Raw genomic sequence first — 15918 nt, forward strand, 5'->3', positions numbered from 1 at the left:
AGCCCACAGGCTTACACTCGTGACCGGCCTTTGCTCAGGGACACACTTCGGGGGGCGTGTCCTCCCATTCTGGGGGTTCCCAGAGAGGAGGCACTTCCTACCGGGCAGCTGGCCAAGTCTCTCGGCAGTGAGCGGGAGGGAGCGCAGGCCACGCGAGCGGGATGGAGACCAGCAGCCCGCAGTCCCCGAGGCCCGGCCCTGGCCCTGCGCTGAGCCTGGACGCTCGCCTGGACGTGGAAACTCGCCTCTGGGCCAGTGCTGGTCACCACGCTCTACGCGCTCATCTTCGCGCTGGGCTCGGCGGGCAATGCGCTGTCCGTGCACGTGGTGCTGAAGGCTCGGGCCGGACGCCCGGGGCGCCTGCGCTACCACGTGCTCATCCTGGCGCTCTCCGCCCTGCTGCTGCTGCTGCTGGTCAGCGTGCCCATGGAGCTCTACAACTTGGTGTGGTTCCACGACCCCTGGGTCCTCGGCGACCTGGGCTGCCGCGCTTACTACTTCGTGCGCGACCACGGTGCTCAGCGTGGCCAGCCTGAGCGCAGAGCGCTGCCTGGCCGTGTGCCAACCCCTGTGCTCCCGCCGCCTGCTGTCTCTGCGCCGGACCCGCCGCCTGCTGTCGCTGGTCTGGGCCGCCTCGCTCGGACTCGCCCTGCCCATGGCAATCATCATGGGGCAGAGGCCAGAGCTTGAGATGGCGGGCAGGGGGCGGGTGCCCACCTTGCACGGGTGCACGAGACAGGTGAGCCGCTACACGCTCCAGGTCTTCATCCAGGTAAGGGGGAGTGGGGCTGGAGGCCTGTGTTGTCAACTCTGATATCCGCCACCACCCAGAAATTTGGGTCTGATTGCCTCATTTTACAGAGAACTCGGGGAGAGACCTACCAAAGATGAAACATAAAGAGAAGCTCAGATTTGAATTTCAAACCTAACTCTGAAAATTTATGCTCTTCCCACTCTTGCAGGAGTGGTGACCAAATGGTGTAAGAATTACCTGTGGAGCTTGTAGAAGTGTAGATTTCATAACCCACACCAGGCTTCTGCTTTTTTATTATCAGCACTAGCCATCTCTAGCCCTGTGTCAAGCCAGACAGAACATCCAATTTAATGGGATTTTCTGCAGATATAAAAGAAATGCCATATACCAGTTGCAGCCTTAACCAGAATTTGGAAAAATGTAAAGTTAAACCCAATAAGAAAACACTCCACTTACTTTAGAAGTTGAGCCACTCCTCCTGCCACTGCATCAGGTGCACTAATGATGACCTCAGACCTCAGCAGTCCAGTCCACACGCTGCCTGCCCTAACGCAGGCCCAAGCACATCGCAGCCACAGAGCGGCACAGGACACTCATCCCCTCCACACAGGTGCTGAGCCACGTGGATTACCCGGCAGAATAGCCAGCGCCCTCTGCTCCTGCCGCAGGCTTGGCTGTGCCAGTCCCTGCTGCATGCTGGAGCAGCTGTGGCAATAAACCAACAACCACAGGCTCCAAAGCTGGCCAAGTCCACCAGCTTCCACAGACTGGGTAGTGGCTTCCAAGCTGTACCTATTTTGGAGTTGGGTGTCAGGGAAAAATGTGACAAGAAGTTTGTGTTACAAATGCGTTACTTGCAGTTTACGTGGTGCAGAGGGACCAAGGCAATGAAAGCTGTGGAATGTTCTAGCAAGCTTTTGATGTTAGATGTAGCAAATTCTTCCAGTGTGACAGCAATTTTTGATAAGGGCATATAAAAAAATCATATAACTTGAGACATATAATCTATGTTAACACAATCCAAAATAACTGATCCATAATCAGTGTTTTCAAGCCAAGAAATTGCTCATAGATTTTGAAAATACAAAAAAAGCATAGTTTTCCAGAAATATTTCAAAACTTTCAAAGATTAATTACCAACTTATGAATATATTTTTATCTTCAATTTGTCTTGACTGGTAGTAAAGTTACAATTTGATAGTAAGTAGGTTTTCATTAATAAAAACCTGTTCAGTTCTGAAACAAACTAAAATGATTGTCATGTCCAGGGTTTTCTTTTTCTCAGTGTTGCTGATTTGTGAGCATGTGTTAAGATAAAAAAAAAGCATGAATGGTAATTCCTTAAAATGGCGCAGCACCCAATTCAGATGAATTGTACTAATTTTGAAGTGCTATTAAAATGTTCCATTTTTTTTAAATGTTTGCAAAAGGAAATTACTGATGAAGAAAAAACCTGTGATGCATATATTTTGATTTTGAAAAGTTAAACATTTAAAAATAAGGTATTATGTAAGAGACTTATCTTTCATAAGTCAAAAGTATCCAATCAAGGCTTGTAATGTAAAACAGCTGTTGTCTGTCCAGTGCTCCACACTCTGATTTACATTCTCAGGTCCAGAGCCAACTACCACCGACTCAGCTGTTGCTGCTCTTTGCCTGCTTTATTACTCAATTTTTCATTTTACCCACTGTCTTCTAACTGTAGGAAATGAGTGTTTTGCTCTTACATTCCCATACCTGCTTTCACATCCCCCACACACACTTCCCCTCACCATCCCTCCAGCACAATTACTTTGCGGTATTTGGTTAGATTTGTGTTCAGTATTTATAGTATTGTGACTATGTTAAAACATTCTTCCAGACGAACCATGTCATATGTTTTTATTGTATTTCCTTTCCAGGATTACCTGTGTTCTTGCTGTTAATAATGAAGAGGGTTTTTTTCATTTGCTTAGTTTCCTATGCATTTATTCCTCATTCACTTTTTTCTTCTCTCCTAGAAGTATAAATACCATTTCAATATGTTCACACCCATCAGATAATCCGCCAGTTTCAGCTTTTATTTTTCACTCACCCCTGGAGCCCTCTCTTCTGCTCCAGTCTAACTGGATCCACAGCTGGTATCTCGAGAATTATATTTCCTCCCTCTGCTCCTCTGTTGGGTGCCCTATTTTTTAATTTGGGGCCTCCTTTTTGACTGGTTTATAACCTTATATTGATGGAACATGTGCTCTTGTAACCTCCTTGACATCTATGGAAAAGATCCGTAGATAGTGAAAAATTTGAGAATATGTGAAAATGTTTCATATTATCCTCTTTGCCATAATATGGCTGGGCATGAAATTCTAAGGTGGACACCATTTTCCCCTACAAACCCTAAAGCATTACTCCATTATTTTTTGCTTTCACTGTTGTTTTGGAGAAGCTGAATGTCATTCTGGTTCCCCATCCTCTGTACGTGCCTGTCTTACCTCTTTGGAAGTTTCAGGATCTGCTCTTTATCCTCGGGATAAAGAACATGCCTTGATAAGGGTTTATTTTCACCCACTGTTCTGGACCCCCAGGCAGCCTTTCAATCTAGAAGCTCATATGCCTCAATGTTGGGAAAACTTTCTTAAATGTCATTTATCATTTCCTCCCTGTTTTTTCCAGTCTTCTTTTCTAGAAGCACTATTATTTAGATGAGTATCTCAAACTAATCCCAAATTTTATTGTTTCTCTTCGATTTTCATTGCTCCCTCCCAACTTTCAGAGAATTTCTCCAGCCTTTCCGCGCTGTCACCACCCTCCTGCTGCTGCGGACTCCTGGGCCCTTGGGCACAGCCCAGTGAGCAGAGCGCCGCGGAGCCTCGGCGCTACCACCCTGACCCTTGGAATTACCTTTACAGGTGAATGTGCTGGTGTCCTTTGTGCTCCCCTTGGCATTAACTGCTTTCCTGAACGGGGTCACGGTGAGCCACCTGGTGGCCTTCTGCTCCCAGGTGCCATCCACCTCTGGCAGCCCGGCCCACACCTGCGTGGAGCTAATGAGTGAGGAGAGGAAGATGCCCTCCCTGCGGGCCCAAGCCAGCCTGGCGAGACACAGGGACTCCAGCCGGATCCGTGGCCCCCAGCACAGCATCCAGGTTCTCAGTTAAGTGCTGGGTAACGCTGCCCTGAGAGGAAGGGCCCGGCTCCAGGCTGCTTCCACCAACCCCTGGCCTTGAGCAGAGACCTTAAGCACGTTCTACTGTACCTCTCTTTAGGCCTCATTTTTCTCTATGCCCCAAGGAACTATATAATCACCAACAGGTTTCCATAAGGTTCAGTGCTATAAAGAAAAGAATGGAAATTCTGCATGAAACCCTTTTCTGCTCCGGGGAGATGTACACAAAGACAGGCAGATTCCTGGCTACTTTTCAGGGAGTCTGACCAAATGTATGGATGTCTATGAAGAGCAGTTGTAATCAAGGACCTGCAGAACAGGAATCGTGGACTCGGCCCAGCTGGGTCTTCAAATCCAGTTCCCAGCTAACTCTCCACTTCCCTAAGAAGACATTGATCTGTTTGCTTGCTTTATAATTACCTGAGCAAACTTGGCCTTGTAGGATAAACTTTAAAAGGCACAGGAAAACAGAGGTCTCTTTAAGTCCCTGCTGTAACCTGGCACTCACTGAGGGCTGAGAGGAAGTAGTAAGAGACTGGGGCCCTGCTCTCATGAAAGCCTCCAGACCCGTGTCAAGAGCACCACCCCGTGGAACCGTTCCCCATGGAGTCCCAGAGCCCCACCTGAATGGATGTAGCTTCAGGCTCTGGGGCTCCCCCAGAAACCCCGACCTGGATGAGGTGGAGGAATGAGCAGAGCCCAGCGGCTGTCTGCACAGTCACGTAGCATTCAGACGTGCAACTGTATCACTAACATTCAAGCTTTGCAGTCGGTGGACTTACAGGGACCCTCTGCTTGGCCACTTACCAGCTGTAACTGCAGGCCTTTCACTTGCACCTCTTAGCCTTGTGTGTAGGACAGAAATGCAGGAGCTCAGTGTGATGGGATATGGCACGGAACAAAGGCAGCTCATGATGGGGCCTGGACTTCCTTCCACAGACAACGGCAGTCATTGGAAGAGTCGATGCCCAGGAATGACAGGGAAATTTGCTTTTGAGATATGCTGTGCTCAGCAGTCTTTGGAGGATGGCCTATGCAGTGCTTCTCAAACTTCCGTGTGCCTAAGAATAAGGTGTAGCGCTGTTTGGGGGACCGAGAGCCTGCATCTCTCCCAAGCTCTCAGTTGATATTGATGCTGCTGACCCAGGAGCCACACTAGACTAGAGAAGGGATCTCTGTCAGGGCAGGAGTAGGAGGAAGGGAGGGAAGGAATAGAAGCTTAGGGACCAAGAGGCCAATTAGAAGACTGCCATCACAGTCCAGTGGAGGGGAAACAGGGGCCCTAGGAAGAGGGGTGGGGTTGAGGAGGGAGGGATGGAGAGGAAGGATGCCGAGGAGGGTCTTTTCAATAGGTTGGATCTAGGGGGTAATGGAAAAATAAGGAGACTCTCTGGCTATGACTTGAGTGCTTTGTGGATGGTGGTGCCATCAATCAAGTAGAAAAAGAAATAGAGGAGGGAGCAGCTTTATAAGGCAAGACATTCAAGTTCTGTTGTCTCTGCAGTTAGACAACCAAGTAGAAATATCTAGCCCTGAGTTGGGAGTAAATTCTAGTGACCAGGAGGAGGTTATATGAGTTATAGAAGGTTCTAGAAGCATGTCAGTGTACAGGTCAGAGCTAAAGTGGAACTCATCCAGAGGACAGGGTCACACCAGGTCTGGGGACAGATCCAGATAGGGATGTATCAGCTTCAGAGCTTTCCTCCAGCCCTTGAACTCTGGGAACACGTTCCAGGGAAATGCTGTTGTCACCTTGGCATCTTCGTCCCCACAGGCAGCATCACTGAGAATGTGTTGCTCCCTGCCTCTCCCTGACTGTTCTGCAGGAGCCATTGTGGCTGTGTGTGTCATCTGCTGGATGCCATACCATGCCCACAGGCTCATGTACTGCTACATCTCCGATGACGGGTGGACCCAGTAAGTGCAGCAGAAGAGCCCTAGTATGTGGGGAGGGAGCTGTTCAGGAGGTGACAGGTCTACTAACCCCACCTGCTGGGCTTCTCTTCCAGCATGCTCTGCAACTTCTGTCACTACTTCCACATGGGGACGAACGTGCTTTTCTATGTCAGTTCAGCAGTGACCCCTGTCCTGTACAGTGGTGTGTCCGCCTCCTTCAGAAAACTCTTCCTGGAAGCCCTCAGACCCCTGTGTCAAGAGTACTACCCCATGGAGTCATTCCCCCTGGGAGTCCCAGAGCCCCACCTGAATGGATGTAGCTTCAGGCTCTGGGGCTCCCCCAGAAACCCCGACCTGGATGAGGTGGAGGAATGGGCAGAGCCCAGTGGCTATCTGCACAGTCACGTAGCATTCAGACATGCAACTGTATCACTAACATTCAAGCTTTGCAGTCAATGGACTTACAGGGACCCTCTGCTTGGCCACTTACAAGCTGTAACTGCAGGCCTTTCACTCGCACCTCTTAGCCTCAGTCTCCTCACCTGTGCAGTGGAGATGAACAGCACCCATCTCTTAGAGTTGTTTGAGGATTAAAGTGCTTAGCACGGTGCCTGGTGTGTAATAAGACATTTTCGCTGGCATTATTTTTATCGTCATTATAGTTACCATTATTATTGATTATTACTGCTGGTTTTTGCTATCCCGGAAATCCACCACTTTCTTCTGTGGATTCATGCTCATAGATTATGGGCCCAGATGTCCTACGAGTTTCCAAAAATGACAAATGACCATGCTGCAGAAGCAGACTGGGCTGTTGTATCTCATGAGCTGTAGGAAAATTTTCTAATGTCGCCTAGTGGGAGTCAGCAGTTCACACCCACAGCAGCATGCCCCAAGCTCGGGAAAGCTGGGTCACTAGCTTCCCTCCCCCAGCCTCTGGCCCATGTGACCACCTGACACTCCTGGCCCGTGGGATGACTGATGTTTGACCCACCTGGGAGCAGCAGCATGCTTCCTGCTCAGAGAATGCGAGGCCCATGGACAAGCGTTGGGAGCAGAGTCTAGGTTAGAAAAGAGTTCAAGTTCCATTCGTTTTCATCAGGACAGGCTCTTTCCGTTTTTGGGCAGGCCTCAGTTCCCTCTGCTGCCTTCCCAGGTCAGGTCCCACTTGATATCGCCAGCCTTGCTCCTAAAGATCTATGAGGCCTGAGCCAAGAGAGAAATGGTGATTTCCCAAGGTGTCTAGCAGTTAAAGCCATGGATCTGCCAGTGGGTATGAAAAGTGGGGAGCAGGACAGAAGGACCAAGCACAGGTTCTGTCTGACCTCTGCCTGACCATGCTGATGCCTCCCTGAGCTCTGCCCACCCCCTGACCCACCGTCACCACCCGGCCCCCACCTGTGTAACCAGCACCTGCTCACACACACCCTGTGCGCATGCACCACATCTACAGGTGAACACACATCACACAGGCACACAGGACTGGTAACCTGTTTGAGACGAGCTTGGAAGGGTCAGAGGAGGATGCTGAGAAGTGGCTTCCACTGGGCCAGGAGGTGATCGTCCTGCAGCCCCAGCTCAGCACCCTAAGGAAGAGACTAGAAGCAACTCACCGAGAGCTGCCCCAGGCTGGGTCCGCTCTCTGGCACCTGTGCCCCCCATCAGAGAGAGGCAGTGCCACAGGGAGAGAAGGGCCCAGCAGCACTGCTCCAGAGGACTCACGGAGGCCCTGAGGGTCGGCCCTGAGATCACCCAGGGCTGGAGGTGGTTGCAAGGGGTGGTGGAGCTCATACCCCACCTGCCGGGTGCCCCTCTCTGCCCAGTGTGGCTGAGCTCGGGGATGCTGGCTGAGGATCCACACAGTCTGATTTTAAAGCCCATCTTCTGGAGCCCCTTGGTTAAGGGGGAGGTTGTCAGGCACCTTCCTCCATCCTACCGAAAGCTCAGAGCACGGGGAGGTAGGAAAGAGCAAACTCACAGCACAAACTTCGGCACAGCTCCAGGACATGGAGCGTGAAGCAATTAGCCTGCGTGGTCTGCTTGGCGCAGAGCTCGGCTGGGCCTGGGATGGACCTGATTTGGGTTCTGTAAGTGGTATACAGCCACCTTGGGCAAATTCATCTCCCTGAGTGTTTATCTATCAAACTGCTGGTACAAAGCCCTCAAATCCAATTTTTTTAAAATGATTTAGATCAGCAAAACCTGAGCTGGACGTGAAGCAATTTATAGTTGTTATCCTTCTTCATAGGCCTATATGTGTACATTTTGCTGCAGAATACTTAATGAGATCGATTATGGGGATCCCCCAAGCTTCTGGGTGTCAGCTGGGGCCACAGGACAGACCACTGCAGACTTGGGGGCTAAAACAACAGACATTCATTTTCTCACACTTGTGGAGGCTGGGAAGGTCAAGGGGCCAACAAGGTTAGCTTTTATTCTGAGGCTTCTCTTCTGGCTCATGGGCAGCTGCTGTCTCGCTGCGGACCCACATGACCTCTCTCTACATGGGTGGGAAGAGAGACAGAAAGAGCCCTCTGGTATCTCTTCTTAAAAGGACAGGGCCTTCATCTCATCGGATCAGGGCCCCACCACTACGACCTCATTCAGCTTTAATTACTTTCTTCGAGACCCCATCTCCAGACACAGCCACACTAGAAGTTGAGCACCAACATAAGAATTTTGGGGCAACACAAACATTAAGCCCATAATATCTTGCCAATGCCATTACATGATCTGTAGTACATGCCCCATGTTGCTTTTCTATAATTTGAAAAACTCTGAATTGCAAAATGCACGTGGCTCCAAGAGTTTCAGATAAGGGATTGTGGATCTGTATAGTACCTAACAATGTTTATAATGATTAAATAGGTAAAGAATGTTAAGTCCCTAGCAGGGTGCTGCCACACAGCAAGTGCCGAATACATACAACACATACTGCCATTACTTGTCATCATTGCTGTCCTAGACCTCTAACTGGGTAGAGCCCAGCAAGGTGCCCCTTGCACAAAGCCCCGTGAGTGAAGCACACACCCCTTATACTACATGTTACCAAAGCACAGCAAAAAACAGTAGAACCACATTCTAACAGAAACAGATTGAGAAAACAGTTAAAGCAAACATGAGACTTAAGGAGTTACTTCACATATTACCCAAAGATCTCACAGAAATCATTAAGCAGAATAGCAAGATCTCAAAGACCAAGAAACCCCCAAGAGGAATTATGTTCAGCTCCGATAGTTCCTAAAGAGGTGACGATAAAACTATAGTGATACAACATTTTATGGCCAAAATTTTTAAATGGCAATGGCAAGAACAAATATTGCCAGAAAAGTGGGGTGTAATCAATGTGCTCATATACTGGAGGGAGAAAAACATTAGATAACCCTCTTGCAAAAAAATTGGTAATAAATTTTGAAAGCCACAGAAATGTTTGAAAACAGGTCTTATATTTCAACTCCTGAAATTTTAAGGCAATTTGCCAAGGAAGGAAAAATTCTCTCTGCGTGTCCTCAGGTTCATTGCAGCATTCTGCACTAGGCAGTTACAAGCAGGCCCTGGACCAAGCATGTAAACAGATTCCTAACACTCACAGCCTTGCCTGGAAAATGGTTGACCTTTGGACAACACAGGTTTGCACTGCATGGGTCCATTTATCTGTGGGGTTTTTTTTCAACAATTGGAAAATTTTTTGGAGATTTGCAACAATTTGAAAAAACCTTTTATTTTCTCTAGCTTACATTATTGTAAGAATATAGCATATGAACATGTACAAAATAAGTGTTAATTGACGTTTATGTTACTAGTAAGGCTTCGCATCAACAGTAGGCTATTAGTAGTTAAGGTTTTGGACAGTCAGAAGTTATATGCAGATTTTCGACTTGCTGGGGATGGGCACCTTCTCCTGGTTGTTCAAGGGTCAACTGTAATTACATCAGCAACAACCCTATTTTCAAGTAAGATTATATTCTAAAGTACTAGGGGTTAGGACTTCACCATTTTGGTGGGGAGGGGGACATAATTCAACTCACAACAGGACCGAAGCCCGCCCTTCCTAGCAGGGTGGATTGCCCTCTCTGGGAACGATCCTTTTTTACAGCAAGAATAAGAATCAGAGTGGCCAGGGATCCCAAGAGAAAAATCAGCGCTCCCCAGAGTTTTAGAAAGAAAAGCAAAGGGAAACTGGGACAGTATATTTATTGGGCAAATGACAAACGCAGTCACGGAATTCTTACTTCTTCCCTAGACATGAAGGGCTTTAAAACTCTGCCCTGGCCTTTGTTAATTAAAATGCTAATTCCTTCTGAGCTGGGACGTCTGCCTAAACAAGTAGACTGAAAAGCAAATGAAAGCCATCAACGCTGGACATGTCCTTGGTTCCCGGTCTTCCCTTGAGACGTCAAGGCCCAGGGGCCATGAGGCAGGGATCCCAGCGGTGTGAGGGGAAGAGCATGCCAGGCGGGGGAAACGACAGCCCTGAGGTGGGTGCTTGCCCGGCAGTGGCCCAGGCGGCAGGCCTGCATGAGGGGAAAAGGAGTTATTAACACACATCATAAACAACCCTTTCTGCTGTCTTCTTAGAGGTTTTCTCCCGCTGCACCTTCCAGGTATTTCACTCTTGAGTTTATCTGTCTGGCTACTTCATCTCCCTACTGAGGTTTTAGTTATACATTTCTAAGATCTGTAATTGATCATTTTGTTCTGGATATGATATAATCTCTTTTCGGATTTGAATCACACTTGTTTTATAGGACTGTTTGCTTTACTGATCCTCTATTGAAGTTACAACCTTTCACTCTATAACATTCCCTATGTTTTTTATGAGTCTTAGTTGTGTGTTTATTTCTATACTATGGAGTTCCTGTTTGCTTGCTAATTCTGTTCACCACAAACTACCTCAAGTCACCGTGGTGGGGGAGACAGTGCCATGGGGCGGGGTGTGCCAGTAGCTAGCCGTTCACCAGTCTAGGCCTCTGCCCTCCTCTGCCTTGGCCTTGGCAAGGGCTGGCCAGCTGCTTTGCACAGGCTGGTGGGGTCTGGAAGGTGTGCAGGAAGAGCTGGGGGGAACCCAGTGGCCGAGCTGCCTCAACTACCTCCTCAGCCAGTCATCCTGACAAATGCCCAGGCCCTCTTTCAGTTCCTTTAGCCACTCCAAAACTCAGAGCACCCCAACGCCATCTTCCTGGTGCAGGTATCTCTGCATTGTGAGCCGTGCGTTCCTCCACTTCTGTTTTTTCCGCACATCTGCTTTTGTCTGCCTTTTCTCTCAGGGTTTCCTCCATATATTGATACATCCCTACTTTTATAGATAACTTCCTTTCCAAAACTGTCTTTTCTGTCATGTCATGCGATTTTAAGAAGCTGGCCCCTGGGGTTCACACGTGCATTACTTCCTCTCAAAACAGTGTAATACTCGCTGAAGAAACAATAAATGCATTGTAAGTTTTATTTATAAGGCTGGAACAAACAAGAATATTACGTTGGGATTTTTTTTTCAAGTTTAAGTTAACTAATAAAATGGGGAAAACAGCCCAAGAAGCCGCTACTTACAAGAGACAAATATAACTAAAGAAGGTAACTTTTATTCCGAGTAGGAATAAGAGCATATACAAAGTGGTCATCTTACAAACACAGAGCTCATCTTTCAGACTCAAGGACTTTTTCCTTAGGAGAAAAAAAAAGATTGATAAGAACTCTTTGGTATCATCTTTTAAAATAATTTCTTCCTGGACTGTTTTGCACTAGAGTGCTTATAAATAAATGCCTAAGATGGACATAAAAGAATGTATTCTCATGTTTCATTTTTGAGGATCTTGAAACCTTCCCTTGGTTCCAGGAGTGGCCACATTGTAGGGAGAAGGCAGGCTCTGGATCCAGGATCCCGGATCCAGGAGTGTGGCTGGTGCTTCGGCTTCTCTCCAGCTGTGATCTTGTGACCTTGTTCACTCTGTGCATCACAAGCTTCTCATCTTTCAAATGGGAGAATAGTTCCACCCACCCAAGCTGTTGGAAGGATTAAGCAAGATCCTGACGGTGAAAGCACCTGGCCCAGTGGCTGGCCTACAGGTGACAGTCTAATGTGCTGGTTTAAAAAGCCTCTGGCCAGTGAGTCAAAGTGTGAGCGTCACAGAGCATCCCTGCCCCCCTCCCTCCCTGATCAGGGCCAGGCAGGCAGAAGAGAACTAGCCACTTAAGGAACCGGAAACCGGGTTTCAGTAAATCATAGCCATAAGTCTAGTTTCTTATCACCTATTTTATATGCCACTTCGGTTGTTTTATTGTTTGTTTCAAGTAAGCAATTTGATGCTCTTTCCTTTGAAAGGCAAATTCTGCTTCCTAGCATCAGCCTCTGTAACCCTAATTTCCTTCCTTTGAAACCTTTTTAGTTTCACAGAAAGTTTCATTTTTGTTCTAAGGGGTAGGGTATTCACCCTTTGCTGTTGTTTTAGAATCCTATTTGCTATAAAGTTGATGCCTTTGGGCTCGCTGCTAAAAGAACAAACTGGGAGGCAATTACGTAATGCTTATTACACGACTGACTCAGTTTTTTCTTGTCTCTGGTCTTTACAGTTAAAATGTTCTTCTGCAATATTGCTTTGGAGCAGGTTATAGGGAAACCTACATAGCCAGGATCATACCCATGGCCTGAAATACGGCACTTCTACAAGATTATCCAAGTGTGATCCTTTAGAACTAAGAGGAAAGTCATATTTGTCCAGGGAAGCATGTGGATGACACAATATACGTTCTTCATGAAATGGACTTCGACAGAGCCCAGGGCAATGTGGTCTGGCCCAATCCCAGGAGGCATGGGTTTGTGTTCCTGCCTGCCACGGCTCCCCCTCGTTGCTCACTAAGTCTCCATCCTCCTCTGCCCTGGTTCCCTGGCACACACCACGAGGGGGTTGCACAACAGTCCCTGGGGCCCATACAGTTCCAGCAGCCCGTGGCTCTGGGACTCCCTGAGCCTCAACAGCATGAGGTTCTGAAGGCTGCACTCTTCCGGAAAATTTGCAGGTGTCTCCCTCAGATGTGCCGTCCGGTCAGAAAGAAGAGCGGCCGGTCTTCCTTGGCGTTGGCGGTCTGGAACTCATCACGCAGCCGGAACTGCCACTCATCTTCCAGCTCAAGGCGGACAACTGTCTGGCGGAGCGAGTTCCGGTCCTGACAGATCACACACAAGGTGGCACCTACATGGACAACGGCAGAGGCGTGTGAGGGAAACAGGTGAGAGCATCCGAATAACAGCTACTGCTGGACTCCACTTGTGACAAGGAAACACAGTGCTGCTGGGAAGGGAAGGGCCGCATGTCCGAGCCACTCCTGTTGCTTTGGGGATGCTTCCTCATCTCGGCAAGGGACCGTGTGACCACTATGTGGCAGGTCTGGCAGGTGAGACAACACAGGGGCAGAAGAAATGCTGACAAAGAAGGGAGCGGAGGAGGAGAACCAGGAGCAGACAGACCAGCCGGACTGAGAACCGAGCACGCTCAGCTCGGCCCGTGGAGCAAACCACCTGGCCTGACCCCGCCTCCCACCCAGCCGCCCACCTGCCCACCTGGCCAGACCCACCATGCAGCTCCTATCTCTCCCCACCTGCCCAGCCCTGTGAACTCGCCCTTCTCGTGACCCCTCGAGTAACCAGCACATCATCCGTGCAGGCTCCTTCATTCACTCTGTCTACACACCTACCTTCCTCCCCACCTTCCTACTGACATACCCCAACCTCCCAGTATATGAAATGTTTCCTGAGGGCAGAGATTTGTAGTTTCTAGCCTCTCACTAGTCCCAAGGCCTCACAAAGTGTAACACCGGCTCAAGAAGGTCAGCAGGAAGGCCAGCCAGGGAGAAGTGAAGGTGGGATTGGAAATAATATTTTTCAGTCATATAAGAATGTTCATCCCTCTCAACCACTCCAGCACGAGAACAAGAAAGCTACAGACAAGAAAGACTAAGAGTAAAAGTCAAGGAACATGCAGGATCTCAAGCCAAGGAGGAACTCCTCCACCTGGAGGAGGACGTGTCTGAGGGCAACTGTGCGCTGATGGTAAGAAATGGACGGAAAAGAACACAAAACTTGAAAATAGCCGCTCCTCACCTAAAAGGAAGGGGATGTATCTTGTTTACCCAGACAGGTGTAGGGAAAGGGAGCCACCCTGGGATCCCATCCCAGCCTTCTTGTACTTTCCTGGAGAGTGGGGGCAGTCACAGTCCTCCTGAGCCTCAGTTTACCCACTAACAAATGAGGAGTAGGACCAGACGTCACCTCCCCAGAGGAGCCAGGTGACCACAGGCATTCAAGTCGAGGTCTGGTGTAAGAGTATGGAAAGTTACCTTTCAGAAAATGAAAGTTTTTCAAAAAGCTGGCTCCCACGAAGGAGTCGCAGAGGTATAGCAGGAGTCCACTAAACGCGAAGTCAGAGCAGCTGACGTTTAGAGAGTGGGGCCTGGAGCTCACGTAACACACAGAGATCTGGAAAGGAATCCAGGAGGTAACATGACTTCCATGAAATACTCAACACCATTATGTTAGGGCTTTGCCCCGAACAAATACTAACTGCTTGGTTAAGCTCAAAGTTTTGGGGGGGTCAAAAACAATATTTAATACCCTAAAAAATCAATTCTAAGAGACTTATCCAGATTTATCGATTCATTCATTCATTTGAGAATCAGGGATATTTGGCATAAAAATTGGGTTTGATTCCTAACTTATTATATGGGGAGCAAACCATTCAAAGTCTCCCAGCCTTTACTTTATCATCTGTATATTGGGTTAAATACCTGGGACAAAGTAGTAAAGCAGTTATGGTTCCGAGTCCCGGATTCTAGCCCATCTGTTTTAGGAGCTTCTCAGATTTACGGATTTGACCATGGTCCCTCTGAAAGTTACCTGAGACCCCAGGTTAAGGTAGCAGTCGACTGACAGCACGGGGTGGCCGTGGTTCCTGAGGGACAGTGGGAAGAAGCGGTGGCTGTGGTGCTGGAGGAACTCCTCCAGCAGGAGCTGCGCGGGGGCTGCAAGGAATGTGTGCTTGCTGTCCGGGGCACAGATGTACTGGGCCGGCACAACGGCTACCGGGTTGTTGGACACCTGCATGGGGAACAAGCATCAGCCACACCCAGAGCAGAGAAGCCCTTCCCAAGGCCTCGAGGCTGCACAGGCCCCAGTGTGGCCCTGCCGTGGGAGGTGCATTGCACGGAACTGCTATGGGTGCAGAACACCTAAGAGTTGATAGGAGTTGAAATGACGTGAGTTGAGACAATAAAATTCTCTGTTAGGAAAAATCAGGTTTTACCAAAGTGGGACGTGTGAAAACTGATCAATGTGATCAGTAAGAATTGTAGACATCAATTACTCCCTTCCACACAGAAAATAGACTGTCTGGCCTGACCCCGCCTCCCACCCAGCCGCCCACCTGCCCACCTGGCCAGGCCCACCATGTGGCTCCTATCTCTCCCCACCTGCCCAGCCCTGTGTACTCGCCCTTCTCCTGACCCCTCGAGTAACCAGCACATCATCCGTGCAGGCTCCTTCATTCACTCTGTCTACACACCTACCTTCCTCCCCACCTAGGAAAAAAATAAGAAAACTAAGGGACCTTGGGAACTCTTCCCCAAGTCCAGGGATGCCAACCTCTAGGAATGGTCAGCCTCACTCTGACCCCCAGATCCTACCTACCTCTGCCCACCCCCCACCACCCTTCCTCCCGTCTGCGCAGCCGTCCGAGCCCACACCCTCTTACACCATGGCCAACGTATTTTCTGTGCTGCAGCCAGAGACTGTTGACATAAATAAAACTAATCAGACCCTCTTCTGGACACCATTCAATGGTTTCTCAGTGTCTCCTAGAGAAAGGTCTAGAACATCCCCATGGCCAAGAAGGCCTTGCTTACTTCTCCAGCTCATCACCACCACTCTCCCCCTGACTCCTGCCCCCCTCAGCACCTTCACCCAGATTCTTCCCTGTACTTGGACACATGGCTGTTTCTCATCTTCCAGGACTCAGCTTTAATGTCACTCTCTCAGGGGTATTTGCACAGACTCCCGCCCCTGGCAAGGTTACATGTCCCTGTGGTGCTTATCACAGTGGCACTTCCCTACATATTCAACATCTGCCTCAGGGTC

General features: G+C 48.9%; 2 protein-coding genes across 11 annotated transcripts in view; one reads left to right on the forward strand and one right to left on the reverse strand.

Annotated features, from left to right (window-relative positions):
* Nucleotides 1-53: 53 nt before the first annotated feature.
* On the forward strand, nt 54-7005 carry NTSR2 (neurotensin receptor 2). The gene is given in 7 exon segments (XM_073219878.1): nt 54-253; nt 255-509; nt 511-772; nt 3643-3886; nt 5726-5816; nt 5909-6200; nt 6952-7005. Coding segments are annotated over 7 exon segments (1290 nt in total). The 5' UTR covers nt 54-161.
* A 4351-nt stretch (nt 7006-11356) lies between these two features.
* The window catches only part of GREB1 (growth regulating estrogen receptor binding 1), a 130293-nt gene continuing 125731 nt past the window's right edge, over nt 11357-15918 (reverse strand). For all 10 annotated transcript variants that reach the window (XM_073216453.1, XM_037026570.2, XM_073216476.1 and 7 more), the window contains 3 exons: nt 14683-14883; nt 14127-14265; nt 11357-12982 (listed from right to left, as the gene is read on the reverse strand). In XM_073216453.1, the coding sequence (XP_073072554.1) occupies nt 12819-12982; nt 14127-14265; nt 14683-14883 (504 nt within the window). In that variant the 3' untranslated portion in view covers nt 11357-12818. The remainder of the gene's footprint in view (nt 12983-14126; nt 14266-14682; nt 14884-15918) is intronic.

This window comes from Manis javanica, chromosome 1, assembly GCF_040802235.1.
Source record: "Manis javanica isolate MJ-LG chromosome 1, MJ_LKY, whole genome shotgun sequence".
Classification (NCBI taxonomy): domain Eukaryota; kingdom Metazoa; phylum Chordata; class Mammalia; order Pholidota; family Manidae; genus Manis; species Manis javanica.